This window comes from Pelophylax lessonae (genome assembly GCF_965119305.1).
Source record: "Pelophylax lessonae genome assembly, chromosome: 3".
In the NCBI taxonomy this organism is placed as follows: domain Eukaryota; kingdom Metazoa; phylum Chordata; class Amphibia; order Anura; family Ranidae; genus Pelophylax; species Pelophylax lessonae.
In genome coordinates this window covers 560,870,652-560,886,851 of record NC_138770.1, presented here as the reverse complement: position 1 = coordinate 560,886,851, position 16,200 = coordinate 560,870,652, and the positions used below count along the sequence as shown (strand labels likewise).

At 42.9% G+C, this 16,200-nt stretch overlaps 1 protein-coding gene across 2 annotated transcripts in view; it reads right to left on the bottom strand.

Annotated features, from left to right (window-relative positions):
* Nucleotides 1–1,072: 1,072 nt before the first annotated feature.
* Nucleotides 1,073–16,200, bottom strand: part of DZANK1 (double zinc ribbon and ankyrin repeat domains 1) — a 107,417-nt gene continuing 92,289 nt past the window's right edge. For both annotated transcript variants that reach the window (XM_082252297.1, XM_082252298.1), the window contains exons 18-21: nt 5,874–5,954; nt 4,834–4,961; nt 4,049–4,123; nt 1,073–1,495 (exon numbers count right to left, since the gene is read on the bottom strand). In XM_082252297.1, the coding sequence (XP_082108423.1) occupies nt 1,330–1,495; nt 4,049–4,123; nt 4,834–4,961; nt 5,874–5,954 (450 nt within the window). In that variant the 3' untranslated portion in view covers nt 1,073–1,329. The remainder of the gene's footprint in view (nt 1,496–4,048; nt 4,124–4,833; nt 4,962–5,873; nt 5,955–16,200) is intronic.

Below are 16,200 nucleotides of genomic sequence, written 5' to 3'. Positions count from 1 at the left end.
GTAGGACCATTGATCAGTGTAACTACAGCTCAACAGACAGCCAATCACAGTTAGAATCACGCCCCTAGGGACACACACCACCCCTCCCTCTCAAATAAAGTTAACCCCTTCACTGCCAGTGTATTTTTACAGTAACAGTGCATATATATAGCACTGATTACTGTAGAAATGTCACTGGTAATCCCAAAAGTGTCAAAAATGTCAGTCAAGGGTCCGATCTGTCCGCCCCAATGTCGCAGTACCGCAAAAAAAAAAATCGCAGATCGCCGCCATTACGCGTTAAAAAAAAAAAACAACAAAAATGACAAAAATCTTTCCCTTTGTTAGTAAACGAAATAACTTTTGCGCAAACCAATCAAAATACGCTTTTTGCGATTTTTTTTACCAAACATATGTAGCAGAAAACAAATTGGCTGAAAATGTTAAAAAATTTTGATTTTTACTTTTTTTTTGGGGGAATTTCATATAAAAAAATGTGAAAAATATTGTTATTTTTGCAAAATTGTTGCTCTTTTTTTGTTTATAGCGCGTGATCAAAAAAATCGCACAGGTGATCAAATACCACCAAAAGAAAGCTCTGTTTGTGGGAAAAAAAGGACATCAAATTCGTTTAGGTACAGTGTCGCACGACCGCACAATTGTCCGTTAAAGTCACGCAGTGCCGAATCGCAAAATACCCCCTGGTCTTTTAGCAGCCAAATCCTCCGGGGCTTAAGTGGCTATGTAGTGCAAGGGCCTGCCAGATTGCATATGAATTGAAAGTGTTTAGGTTTGACCTCATATTGTATGGTTTTGGTAAGTCTAAAGGAAAAAGTCTTCAGAAAATCTTATAGTGTGTATGGCCCATAAATCTAAAGAAAATCTACCAACAAAAGTTGTATAGTGTGTATCCAGCTTTAATGATATAGAAAACTGTTGAAAGGAAATTAAAGGGTATGTCTTTGCGACAAAGGGTTGGTGGGGGAATGGGCATATATGCTCTAAGAATATGGGGGGGGGGGGGGGGGGGTGATAGGTATAGGTTTACATAGGGAGGGAAAACTCAAGGTAGAGGAAGAACAGTGGTGGAACCTTCCCGCCATTGGCCAGATATCACTGGCAACCTTTGCCTTGTACATAGAGAAGATCACAAAATTCCTGAGAGTTTCTGAAGACTGTCCAAGCCGCCCAAGTAATTCATTCCAGCATTTCTTTAAGGTATCCTTAATCAGACATCAAACCACAGCAACAATATATTGTTTAGAAGACCATTTTGTAGTTCTGGATTATTCACACCGTCTTTCTTGATGGGTAGAGACATCACACCACAGCAGTAAACCATTGATCTGCTTAGAACACATCCAGGCTGATGTTTTTTGGTTTGGTGAGTTTATCCAGCATGCCTTGTCCCAGTTTGGAGGCAAAGAGTGAGGAGATCTTTTCATTTCCACTCTTTAAAGCTAAATCATACGCAGTCATCCCTTTATTGTTTTTCTTTTTTATGCTTGCATTGCATCTAAACAACAAAAGTAGAAAATTATGCAATTAGATGTTGGATTATGGGTACGTAGTAAGTTTCACAGTACTTTTCCCTGATACCATGGCAGCATACATTTGGTTGGTCTAACCCACAGGACCAGTGGACCTATAAATCTGCCTTTTTTCCCCCTCTCTTTTATGCTTTCTTTTTTAATAGACTTAGGTTAAATCCTAATTATGCTAGAATTTACGTACTGTTGAATGGCTCACTAGTTACCAGTCATTAGTAAAACATTTATAACCCAATCGACTCGTACAATAACAGGCACCGTAAGATGCCAATAAATACTATACCTTCGCTTGGCAGTCCATAACAATGTCCCTAGGACCCTAGGAAACCGCTGCACCAACTGTAGTGTAATAACGTTTTCACAGTTCAGTGATTGGCTGGTATCTCCGGGTATCGTCACTGTTTTTTTAACACTATACTAAACCTGATTTAACAGAGACTATTGGAGACTAATGTTTAATTTATCTACTGATCCCCTACAGCAGTGGTGTCCTACCTGTGGCCCCTGGGATGGATTTGTTTGCGTTTATCTGGCCCTTGAGGTTCTATTCCTCCCACTGGCACCAACAGTGGGGTGTAATCCCTCTCAATGATATAAACAATGGAACATAATTCTTTCCACTGACACCAACCATGGGGCATAATTCCTACCACTGATGGAACATTGTTCCACCCACTGACACCAATTATGGGGCATTATTCTTCCCACTAACATCAATAAAGGAGCACCATTCCTTCCTGACATTAAAGTGGAAGTTAAAAAAAAAAAAATCTACTCCCTGCAAGGTAAATTCATAATGTGCTAGTAGGAATTGCCTACTAGCACATTATGAAAGACTTACCTTGAAACAAAGCCCTCCAGCGACGAGCTGTCACTGCTGACAAGGCTTCCATCTCCACCCAGTCTTCCTTCTGGGTTCACAGGCTCTGCCCACCTAATGGCCGAGCCACAAAAAACATCACTGTACATGGGAGTCTCGGCCGCAGCACAGAGCTCTGAAGGAACGGCACGAGTATGTTAATGTACAAGTGTCCAATGGGACTTTACTACCACTTTAATGATGAGGCACTATTCCTCCCACTGACACCAACAATAAGGCACTATTCCTCCCACTGACACCAACAATAAGGCACTATTACTCCCACAAACACCAACAAAAAGGCACCAATCCTTCCAATGACCCCAGCAGTGGGCATAATTATATCAACTAACAAAAATAGGGAATTATTCTTCCCACTGACAACAAGGATGGGGTACTATATCTCCTGCTGACACTAAGGGTGGGACAATGTTCTTCCACTGACACCAACAATAGGGCATAATTCCTCTCAATAATATGGATGGATGGAACCCCACATCTTCCACTGACACCAACGATGGGGCAATATTCCTCCCGCTAACACCAATGATGGAGCATTAGTTCTGACACTAATACTAACAATGGGAAATAATTCCTCCCACTAATAGCAACAGTGGGGCATAATTCCTCCCACTGATATAAATGATGAAACACTATTCCTCCCGCTGACACCAACGATGGGGCATTATTCCTACCACTAACACCAATGATGGGGTGAAAAATCCTCCCACTAACACCCATCATGGGGCGCTATTCCTCGTTCTGCTGACCACAGGTGCTATGCTAATTTTTTGCTCCCCTTTACCAACAAGCCTTAGGCCTCTTCTATTTCAACTGGCCACCGGCCCTCTAAAACCTGAAGGACAGTAAACTGGCCCTTTGTTTAGAAAGTTTGGAGACCTCTGCCCTACAGAATCTCCTCATCAATGAACTCTAGACCTCTATTACAGATATTATCAGTACATATAAATATTCCTCCTGTGCCCTTGCACGACGTCATTTTGTGATGAAACGCGTATGGCGGATGACGTGTTGACGTTATTGCATATCACCAGTCCCGGAAGTGCGGGTGTTTGATTATATAACTGTAAGTGCGATTCTATTCTTTTAATAAAGTGTCATTAGATTTTACACTATGTGGAGCATTTTTTTGTTTCGAGCCTGACAACATGGGGATTACAGTAGGATGACTTTCACTGTGGCCCAAAGGAACTCCATAGGAACATTTTCAAATGGCCCTGGCAGGATATTCAGCACTTTTTTTAAATAAAGGTCCAGTACCGCTAGTAAGCAGGCATTTTTTCCATTTAAGGTGGCGGTGTCTCTTGTGGACTGTTGCACCTGGGGATGGATGCGGTCTGCATGATTTCCTAAATTGGAACCACATATGGAGAAGATGTTATCCTAACAACATCCTTTAGCTTTATATCCTGAATTGCCTACTGAGAGCTTTCACGCATTGCATTTCTTTGGACTTTACACCTGGAACTTTTTCATATAGGCTATAAATCACTTTATTGTGATTATTATAATACTAATTGTTAGCACGACTCGGTTTCCATATATAATAATAATAATAAATGATAATAATAATATTCCAAAAATTATTCATAAGCCTGTATTCCAGATTATGTTTTGTTAAAATCAAGATTTTTCTTACCCTAGCAAGACTTCAGTGCACATCTTCCCTTCCATGCCAAGCTGGACAGCCTCATGGAGAGCAGTGTTATTCTGCCTGTGGGACAAAACCAGGGAAAACTACTGTTTGATATACAGCCGATGAGGAGCTGAACAGAGCAACTGACTTTAAAAGCAAAGAAAAACATTTACAGTATAGCAAAAACTCAATGAGTTAGGGCTTGATCACACCATGCATGCATGAAAACTGATGGGAAAACCACCCAGATTTCACTTGCAGAGACACGAGTTTACATCAATTTTTTTGCGCATTTCAGTGAGTTTTTTTATGCACGTTGACATCAGTTTTCATGTGTGTCAGTTATGTGCCCTGATCACACCAATGTTGATGACATGTCAGTTTTTTCCCATGCAGAAAACTGCACACACGTTGCAGATTCTTGTGCAGAAAAAATACACAGGTGATACCAGTGTTGTGATGTGAACAGGACAAAGAGAACAATTATTTTATTTTTTTTGGTGCCCTTGCAGAACAAATGCAGAAAAACTGACATCTCTGTACCATGGTGTGACTGTGACACAAGGCCTTGTGTGCTTTTAGCAAGCAATCAAACTCTACCTTTTGTTTAGAGCGGGTTGGATAATTAAAGGGAGAAACGGACTGTTTGCTATGAGAACACAGACAGTCCTTTCAGATGACGTAAGTATGGTATCACTGTTCCAGTGAACGCAACTGAAAATGTACTAAATGAATTGAATCCTATTTATATGTTGTTCCAAAAAATGTATGAACATATAGGTACGTACGGTCCAGACTGCTGGTCTATATCAGCTCCTTTCTGTACTAGGACAGGAATGACTTTGTGATGTCCATTGAGAATTGCCACTGTTAGCACTGGACGATCTTCGTTGTTGCTACAATTTGGATCTGCTCCCTATAAACAAGGGTTAAAAAACAGTGTAGCAGGAATAATTTCATATTTTCTAACATTTTGGCACAGAAAAATTCATCAGTTTTAATCTCTGCCAAAACAAAATGGGCATTTACATCATTATTACTGAAACAAAATAAATGCAATAATATGTGCTCAGTGACAGCAACTCCATTTACATGGTTTTCTCCATTTTTGGAAGTAATAGGACAGATATTGATTATCTGTTATGTCTTAACTGCTGCCTTGTGCCCTCTAATTGATTCTCCATAAGGTAATATAGTGAACACACAAGCTTATGACAACAGTAGCTTGGCTTCCAGCTTTTATCAATAAGCAATAACTCCTTGTTCACCTAGGCAGCATGAAGATCCAGTGAGGAATTAAGCCTTTCCTCAATCTACCCAAAACAGATGCATATATTTTGACAAGGGGGACATTTTGGAAGGGGTGGGGGGAGTATAAAGTTATAAAGCATTTATTAATATAATAAATGTGTTCAACTGCGCAAAGCAGGGCTGGGACAAGGGGTGGGTGGGATGGACGGTTGCCCTGGGCGCAATGGTTTACTGAGTGTAGGACCCTCTAAACTTGCACATCATGAATGGGGGCGCCATTTGGCATCCTTGCCCTGGGCGCTGGTTGAGCTTGTCCCGGCACTGGTGCACAGGCCTTAATAACTAGATATGGTGATAATAGTTGTGCCGCTGCTTGCTACATAAAACATATAAATGAGAGTGGAACAGGTTTATTACTGATGACCGTTTTACTCTTATTTGTATAAAGCTTTTTTATTGCAATGATCAGATGTTTATCCATTGCAGTGCGTTGACATATAGCTGGTAAAGAAACAATATCTTTGTAATCGTTTCAATAAAGACGGTACAAATATATACTCATCTTCCTTCAAGATACCTCATCCAGGAGTTCCTCAACAGTAGCAATCCTGCCTTCACCTTTGGGTCCAACCTCCTTTAGAAGTTTCCGATCTTCAGGCTGCAATCAAGGAAAGGCTGTTTTAGAACAGATTCAGTAAAACTGTTTTTGGCTATGGGCTACAGTCAGAAAAAAGGATATCTTTTAAAACACAGAGGAACCCTTGAAGTAAATTTCTGGTCTCGGGGAACCCCTGCTAAATATTAAAAATCTACAATTCATGACACATTAGTGTGACACTCAGTGGGAAGAATGCTCCTTACTCTTGTCATCATTGGGAAGAATTACCCCCTTACAGAGAGCTAAAAGGAACAATAGTGTCATTGGGAAGTTATCTGAGAGGCAGAAATTGCCCATTGCTCAAGGAACCCCTAGCAACCTCTGGAGGAACACCAGGGTTCCAAAGAACCCTTGTTGAGAAACCCTGCGTTATAGATTAGTGGTACAGTCAAACTACCAAAACATACCTGCAGATGGCGCTGAAAGCTAAACATGAAATGATGCCTGCTGGATCTTATGATGCATGATCTGTAGTGGTCATCTGCACCTTGCTTCATTTGTAGGTCATTGGGAGTGACTGACACCTTTATTTCCTCCAACATAATACTACAGCCCTAATGCCTCGTACACAAGTTCCGATAATCGACAAAGTACGACAAAACTCACTTTCGACTTGATCGCACGATAATCTGATCGTCAGTACACAGCTTTCGACAGCCGATCACGACAGTTCATCCAACAAAATCCGAAGGGACAAACAGGAAAACTTCTGTTGTACGACAGCCTTGCGAACGACAATCGTTTCATCAGTACACTATGCATCCGCTAAAAATCGATCGACAAAGACCACGCATGATCAGAAACACTAAAATAGCACGGAAAAAGCCTGGCTGCCATTGTTTTTGTTTTGCACTATCTGATACGTAGCTAAGCAACTAGGAAGCTTTTCCAGAATCGTACGACAAAAATCATACAGTATGTACGCATTGTTGAATTCGATGTTAGTATCATGCAACAAAATGCAAACGATAAGGCGTCCGATTATCTGAACATGTGTACGGGGCATAAGCCTTAAAGTGAACCTCCAGGTATAATTACAAGTTTGCACAAATAAATACCTGATATGTCACAATATACAGCAACAGTGTATTATATAATGCCTAAACATTTATTATTAACCAGTTGAGCCATTTTCAAATATTTCAGCTATGGACCTATAATTCCCCATTAAACTATTTGTTTATAAACTTACCCTAGCACTTGCAGTTTACAACATTGGTCGTTGCTAGCTCCTGCTGCTCTCAGTGCTGCTTTCCTCAACTTCCCAAGAGTTAACAGTGGACAGTACAGTCTCAAGCCCGTCTGTTAGCTTGGGGAATGGAGGTGAGAGAAGGAGGGAGGAGAAGCAGGGCCAGATTAACGTAGGGGCTATTGGAGCTGCAGCTCCAGGCCCCTACCTTTATATAGGCCCCAGGTTGGCCATATTCACTGTTACCGCTCTTCTGTCACTTGTAAACACAGAAGTCTGGCTTCTATGCTCGCTTCCCCAGGCAGCTCCCTCAGAACCTCCCCACACAGCACGAAGGCCGGACAAGGAGGGACAGTTGCCGATGCATGGATGTGTTTATGGGCTTCAGAGACAGCATCCCATGTGGAATTAGGCATGCATGGCTGCACCCTTCCTCCTCTGGGTGCATGCCAAGGCACGGCCCTTAAGGCCCTTCAAAATCCTCAGCACCAAGCCCATGATGCTCTTAATCCGGCCCTGAGGAGAAGGGAAGTGCTGTGCCATCGTAGGCTACAGGACTGTGTATTTCTATTGATGCCCAGTATGGGGAGACACAGATTTAGTCCCTGCATGCAGAGGTGACCCCATAGGGTGCTGCAAAGGAAGGAACCCTCTGAAACGGGAAACTTTGGGCAGCATTAATGGCATCAGCTTAAACTGGAACATAGGCAAGGATTAAAATATAAGGAAGCTGCATACTTAGAAAGTAAATCAGTTGCTGAAAGTGCTTAAAAAACTGAGGGTTTATTATAATATCAACCACTTGTTGTTATATATATGACCTGTCAGCAAGTGGTTTTACTTTTTGGTTTTACTTTTAGTGTCATTCTTTACAGCTGGTGATCGGCTCTAGTAAAAGTGATCTGGGCACCTCTACAGCTGCAGATCAGTTTTTAGGTACTGAGAACGAACAACTCCCCTCCAACCACCATCCACAATAAACAGCTGGGAAAGCATTACACAGAGCAGATGGAAGAATCTCCATTCCCCGATCTCCTCTGTGACCAGTGAAGCTTGAAGCGATGATGATTTCATCACTTCCAGTTTCAAAGTTGTCATTCCTTGTTTTTTTACAGCCAGGAAAGCAGCTAATCAAGAACAATCTGTGCTTGATTAGCTGCTTTTTGGGGGCAGGGGAGACACGGGTGGTCTAACAGACCTCTGATGTCTTAATAAGGAGTAACTATCACCTGGTCAAAGCTATCACATAGTGGGTTTGTTTGCCCCCTTGTAATAGCAAAAAAATGTAATAAAAAACAAAAATTCAAAAAGTGTAAAAAAAGGATACATTTTCTTAAAAACAAATTAAAAAAAAAAAAGTTAAAAACACCCCATGTCTTTCCTCATACATACTCCCAAATGCAAAAGTGCGCATGGGTCCCACACGTGTATGTAAACACCGATTGCATAACACATATGAGGTATCACTGTCATTGAAGGATCTTGAAACTGGTGCTTTCTGCTTCTAGACAGTTATAGCACTGTTCCCTGCTATCTCCATAGACTACAAAACACCTCCCTCTGTTTAGTCCTAACACACTGTTGTGTATTCCTAACACACTCCCTGTGCTAAGGTGACAATGCTGTTCAATACTATTGTAAAAAAAAAAAAACTAATGCAGCAAGCACATTTAAAGCGGTAGTATACTCTAATGAAAAAAAAAAAACCCCTGCAAGACAAAGGCATAATGAGCTAGTATTCATCGCATACTAGCTCATTATGAAAAACTTACCTTAGAATGAAGCCCCGACACGGACACCGCTGTGGGAGCAGACATGATCCCTCGACGACTCTTCTGGGTTCGGCGGCTCCGGCGCTGAGTGGCCGGAGCCGCGATGACGTCACTCCTGCGCATGCGCGCGGGAGTAAATTCCAGCAATTTTCGGCAAGGAACCGCACTCGTCAGGGGCTGCATGCAGTGGTAATATCTCCTAAACCGTGCAGGTTTAGGAGATATTAATTGTACCAACAGGTAAGCCTTATTATAGGCTTACCTGTAGTTAAAAGTAAAAAAAAAGCGGTATACTACCGCTTTAAGGACCAGTATGCTACAATACATTCCTTTTTGTCCTTGCGTTTAGATACACTTTAAGCAATTCCTGTGTTCTAAAACGAGATACGTTAAGATTAGTTGCTCAAAGAGCCACATCTAGGTACAATGTATCATTGTTTGTTTAAATTTAAATCAAAACTCCAATCAAAAAAGGAAGTTCCGCTTTAACTCCACATTCTCTCCACCCCTGACACATTTGGCATGCAGCTTTTTTTGGAGGGAGAGGGTACGTAGCTTTGACAGGTACTCTCTCCCATTTCTGTTTGGATCGCCTAGGTCACACATGTCAAACACAAGGCCCGGTGGCCGAATTCGGCCCTCCAGGCCATTTCATGTGGCCCCCGCACCTCTCCTGCAGGTGCAGCAACCTCTTCATTGTTGCCCCACTTTGTCTCAGCAGTCAGCAGCAGAAAGGAGGACAGAACTCCTCCACCAGTTCCTGCACTTTTCCATGCAGTCACAGAGAGGCTCCCATCTCCCCCCCCCCTTCCTCGTCCCAGCAGTCCCCAACAGAGAGGAAGACAGAACTCTGGTCTTCTCTGGTCTTCCTCCAGACTCTGCACCTTCTGCTTCCCAGCTCTGTCCCGGCTTCTTCCTGGCAGCAGCACAAGGTAATGGGATGCACTGTGATGTAAGGGAGGGTGAGGGACTCAACTTCTGATGGTGAGGGGGGGAGCGCTTGACATCTGATGTAAGGAGATTGGGGTGCTCTGGACATCTAGTCTTACAGATACAACTGGCCCTTTTAGGGCAACCATAATGCTGATTCGGCCCACGATGAAACTACGTTTGACACCCCTGGCCTAGGTGATCCCAATGGAAGTTCTCCTTTCTCCCCGCAGTCTTCAGGGACATGTTACAGTTCATAGAAGACTGCAGGACCATTCACAAAGCGCACTGCAGCTCACACATGCGCAGTGGGCAGCCTGCTGTGCAGCCGAAAAGGAAGATATGCTGGCGCTGGGAACCGGAAGGCTAGTGAAGAACTAACCCGGGTGAGGATGGCGCTGGATCCCTGGACAGGTAAGTGTTCTTTTATTAAAAGTCTGCAACTACAGGATTTGTAGCTGCTAACTTGTCATTTTCTTTTTCAGTTTGAACCTCCTCTTTAAACAAACAGTAACAAGATACAGCTGTTTTTTCAGCCCCCAGCAATGAAATAGCTGCTAATAGCAGGTATGATACCCAGACTAGGACCTCCTCTGTTAAACTAAGGGCCTGTTCACACCAGAATGTGGTGCGCAAACCCGCTTTCTGCGTTCCCATACACACTGCAGTTGCTATCTGCAGTGGGTGTCAGTTTTAAATAATGACACCCCAAACGCAGTGTGTTTGCCCACTGCAGATCGCATGGTACAGAAGCACCGTGTGATGAAGTTGCAGTGAGTTTCCAAAAGCAGCGTATGCACTTCTTTTGGTGCAGCGCTTTGAGATTTCGGCCCTTTCAAAATGGGCTAAAATCGCATCGCACAGGAATGCACAGCACATTCCTCTGCGATTCCCGGTGTGAACTGGCACTAACACTTGGGCATGGGTTCAGAAGGAGAGGACCTTAGTGTAACGCTCCTGCGTTTCTTATATGGTGTGGATTTTCAGCTGCAGAAATAGTTCCACGTCAGTTGTCATGTAAGAGATATGCTGAGATACCATTCCCAACCTCAATGACTCATGTGTGGAAGGTCTTATTTCAGCCAGTAAATACACACAATTAGCAAGCTGGTTCCTAGAGTGACTTTATATATGTGGTAACACAATGATGAAGGTTTGAGGGATAGGTTGAGTGGAGGTGGTAGGTGATAGACACTTGAAGGTGAGACAGTAGCAGATGGATGCAGGAAGGTTTAGCAATGTTGTATGATAGCAGATGATAGAATAGCAGGTGGACATACAAAAGAGATCAACCCAGTGCAGAAAAGTAGCAGTAGTCTCAAGAGCTAGCAATCTAGTTTATGCAGATGTGATAAACAGTCTCTACTATGCAGAGCTAGATAGTGTAAGCTTAGTATAAGTTTATAGAGAATTCCCCTGCGGGGTACTTAGCACTATTAGCGATACAGCCGAAGGGTGGTTCAGGAGAGGCGGATGATCCAGTAGCGGGATACAGGGATCAGCGCAGCGAGGTTCCGTCAGCGAAGTAAGCTTGCAAGCATGGAAGCTTCAAGCAAGGTTAGCATCCAGATAAGGGTGTTTGAACGAACACATGTGAGTGAGAGCCGACGCCTTAAATAGCCATCTAGTCCGGCGCTGAGTGATGACAGCTCCAGTCTTAAAGGTGTATGCGCACCTTTCCAAAAGTAAATGGTAGGGCGCATACACTTGTGGAAAGTGTAATTTAGGGTACCAAAGGTACCGGAACATTACAATACCCCCCCCCCTTTAAGGCCTGCTCCTGAAGGCCTCTGGAGCTGGTTTGTCTGGGTATCTCGCATGAAAATTGCGGATTAATCTAGGGGCATGTATGTCAGAGGTGTTTAGCCAGGTGTCGTCTTGGGGCCCATAGTTCTTCCATCTAACCAAGTACTGAAGTCTTCTTCTGTAGATACGAGAATCCAGAATCTCTTTTATCTCGTATTCTTCTCCACCTTCAACTTGTACAGGAGGGGGAGGTGGAATATTAGGCCTTATTCCTTGGTCCGGAACATGGGGTTTTAGTAGCGACACATGGAAATGGGATGGATTTTTAGGTCCATTGGCAATGTAAGCTGCACTGCAGCTTTTCCAATAAGTTTCTTGATTGGGAAAGGTCCCAAGAACAGAGGTCCAAGCTTTTTGCTAGGGATCTTCAGTCTCAAGTTTTTTGTTGAGAGCCAAACGAGGTCCCCGATAGTATACTGTGGAGAAGGTCTTCTACGAAGATCATAGTACTTCTTTTGTTGACTGTGAGCGTGTGCAATGGTAGTATTTAGTAAACCCAGAGAATCCTTTATTTGGGAAAGATAGTCTGAGGCTACTGGGTTATTTGAAGGAAGGATGCGTGGAGGGAGAATAGAGGGATGGAACCCATAGTTCAAGTAGAACGGACTCTGCTTGGTTGTACTGTGAGTTGCGTTGTTGTAGGCAAATTCTGCCAGGGGGAGAAGATCCAACCAATCATCCTGTTGGTAAGAAGTGTAACAACGTAAATACTGCTCGATGCATTGGTTGACTCTTTCAGTCTGTCCGTTGGTCTGCGGATGGTAAGGAGAAGTGAGCTTCCACTCAATCCGTAGTATGTGACATAGTTCTTGCCAGAATTTAGAAATAAATTGGGATCCACGGTCAGACAAAAGAGTTTTTGGGATACCATGTAATCTGAAGACATGTTTCATTAGGAGTTCTGCCGTTTGTTTGGACGAAGGTAGTCTGCGAATAGCAATGAAATGTGCCATCTTTGTCAGATGGTCCACTGACACCAAGATGGTATTAAATCCTTTGGAAGGAGGCAATTCTACGATGAAGTCCAATGACAGAACCTCCCATGGAGTTTGGGGTATTGGTAGACTGCATAGTAGGCCAGATGGTCTCGTAGTGTCAATTTTGGACCTGGCACAGACATTGCATGAAGAGACGAATTTTTGTATAGATGTTTTCATGTCAGGCCACCAGAATTGCCGAGAAATCAAATTGAAAGTCTTTGTCATACCCATATGTCCTGCCATAGGCACATCATGCGATAATTCCAAGATCTTGGTGCGTAGGGTAGGTGGTATGTAAAGTTTGTCGTTGTAGTAGAGGAAGCCTTCTGCATCGGTATTTAGTTGTGGTGGGGGTGAATCCAACCTTATACCATGCAGAACCTCTTCCTTCAAGGAACGGACAACTCCAATAATGCGTTTGTGAGGTATTATAGGAACGGAAGGAATTTCAAAGTAATTTTCTTCAGTTAGTCGTGATAGTGCATCCGCCTTTTTGTTCTTATCTGCAGGTGTGTAGGTCACTAGGAAGTTAAACCTTAGAAAGAATAGTGACCATCGTACCTGTCGATGCGAGAGAGTTTTGCTAGTCTGAAGATATTGGAGGTTTTTATGGTGCGTGTATATAATTATTGGTAATTGGGTGCCTTTGAGTAAATGTCGCCAATTCTCCAGAGCCAATTTTATAGCAAGCAGTTCCTTCTCACCCACGGGGTAATTTATCTCGGGACTGCTCAGGGATTTAGAAAAAAAGGCGACTGGATGAAGTGGTGAAGTGGGGGTAGGTCGTTGGGAGAGTATTGCTCCTACTGCCAGGTTTGACGCATCTACCTCCAGAATGTATTGGAGGGATGGGTCTGGATGGCGTAATATGGGAGCGGAAGTAAACCTTGTCTTTAACAAGTGGAAAGCCTTATTTGCTTCTTCTGACCATTTAAATGGTATTTTTATGCTAGTGAGCTGTGTGAGGGGTCTCACAATAGCAGAAAAGTTTTTTATGAACTTCCTGTAGAAATTTGAAAATCCCAGGAATCGCTGTAGCGCCTTGCGTGTAGTTGGTGTAGGCCAATCCTGAATGCAGGATATTTTACTCATGTCCATCTCGATTCCTGTTTTGGATATGATGTAGCCTAGAAAGAGTACCTCGTCTTTATGGAACAAGCATTTCTTCAGCTTCACATAAAGATTATGTGCAAGCAATCTCGATAATACAAGTCTTACATGTCTTATGTGTTCAGACAGGGTCCGTGAATATATAAGTATATCGTCCAGATATACCACAACACAGACATCTAGTAAGTCTTTAAAAATATCGTTTATAAATCGTTGGAAAACTGCAGGGGCATTGCATAGGCCGAATGGCATCACAAGATACTCGAACAATCCGTATCTAGTTCTGAACGCAGTCTTCCACTCGTGTCCATCACGGATTCGAATGAGATTGTATGCTCCTTTCAGGTCTAATTTTGAAAAATAGGTAGCTCCACGCACCTGCTCAATGAGCTCAGGGATAAGTGGTAGAGGATAGCGATCTTTTATTGTGATAGCATTCAATTTCCTGTAGTCGATGATAGGTCTGAGACTTGAATCTTTATTGCGAACAAAAAAGAGTCCTGCTGCTGTGGAAGGTCTAATAAAACCTTTTTCCAAGTTCTCATCCAAATAGGTTTTGAGATGGGCAAGTTCATCCTGTGAAAGAGGATAAACATGACCGAACGGCAATTTGCTATTTGGGAGTAGATCAATGCTACAATCATAGTCTCGATGAGGAGGTAATGCTTGAGCATTTTTCTCAAGAAAAACCTCAGAAAGATCCTGATAACATAGTGGTGCAATCTCATCTGTCACCACAGACAGAATCTTCCCGGAAAACGGGAGGTTACACGTTTCCTCGCAATAACAAGAAGGGAAGGTCAAGGACCGTTTCTTCCAATCTATGGTTGGTTGGTGTGTGTGCAACCAGGGAAGTCCCAACACAATGGGAAAGTGGGGTGATGGTATTAAATCGAAGGTAGAAGCCTCCCTATGAGACTCGTTAATAGTGACTAGAAGTGCTTGTGTCTGATCGGTGATCGGACCAGAGGATAACGGAACACCGGTAATAAGACTTACTGAGACAGGTTTGAGTTTAGAAATAATAGGAATTTTATTTAAAGCAGCAAAACATATATCCATATAATTTCCACAAGATCCTGTGTCAATCATGGCCTTAGTAGTAATCCTGTTCTGGTCCCACTGTAATGTAAAAAAAAACAGAAATGTAGGGGTTAGTGAATGAAGTTGTCAATCCTCCTAGAGAGACGTGAACACTCACCCTTCTTTTTGTTGACTAGGGGACAGACGTTTATCTTGTGATCCGGGGATGCACAGTACAAGCAGAGATTTTCATTACGTCTTTTGGCTTTTTCCATAGTTGATAGCGGTGGGCGTATGGTTCCTATCTCCATAGGAACGGGGTCAACGGCCAGACTCCGAGAGGAAACGGATAATGGCATTCCCATCTTTTCAGCCTTTCTTTCTCGTAGTCTTCTATCTATGGTAATACTGAGTTGTATTAATGCATCCAGGGTTTTTGGCAGATCCGCTCGGGCGAGCTCGTCCTTAATGGCTTCTGATAGGCCAAGCCTAAATTGGGTTTTCAGAGATGCATCATTCCATTCTGAATCAAGGGTCCATCTCTTGAACTCTGCGACAAAGTCTTCCACAGGCCTCCTTCCTTGTTTCAAGGATCTTAATTGAAGATCAGCAGTACTCTGCCTATTGGGGTCATCATATAGGCTAGTGAGCTCTGCCAGGAACAAGGCATAGGAGTTGAGAAGCTGGTCGTTTTTCTCAAAAAGAGAATCTGCCCAGGCTCGAGGATCGCTTGATAGGTAAGAAATAATAGTACAAATCTTAATGTGATCAGTAAGGTAGGTACGAGGTTTTAGCAAAAAAAGTAACTCACATGCGTTTTTAAATTCGCGAAATTTTTTGCGATCGCCTGTAAATACCAAAGGGGGATTTATCTTGGGTTCAGGGGACTGAGCAGAGGTAAGTTGTGTCAGTCTAATTACCTGCTGCGACAGAGCCTGATTGTCTTCTTTTAATTCAGCAAGTGCGTGTATTAACGCAGATACTTGCTGTTTTAATTGTGTCACCTGAGTGGTTATTTCTGCTGAATCCATTTTTTAGGTTCGTTCAATCTGTAACGCTCCTGCGTTTCTTATGTGGTGTGAACTGGCACTAACACTTGGGCATGGGTTCAGAAGGAGAGGACCTTAGTGTAACGCTCCTGCGTTTCTTATATGGTGTGGATTTTCAGCTGCAGAAATAGTTCCACGTCAGTTGTCATGTAAGAGATATGCTGAGATACCATTCCCAACCTCAATGACTCATGTGTGGAAGGTCTTATTTCAGCCAGTAAATACACACAATTAGCAAGCTGGTTCCTAGAGTGACTTTATATATGTGGTAACACAATGATGAAGGTTTGAGGGATAGGTTGAGTGGAGGTGGTAGGTGATAGACACTTGAAGGTGAGACAGTAGCAGATGGATGCAGGAAGGTTTAGCAATGTTGTATGATAGCAG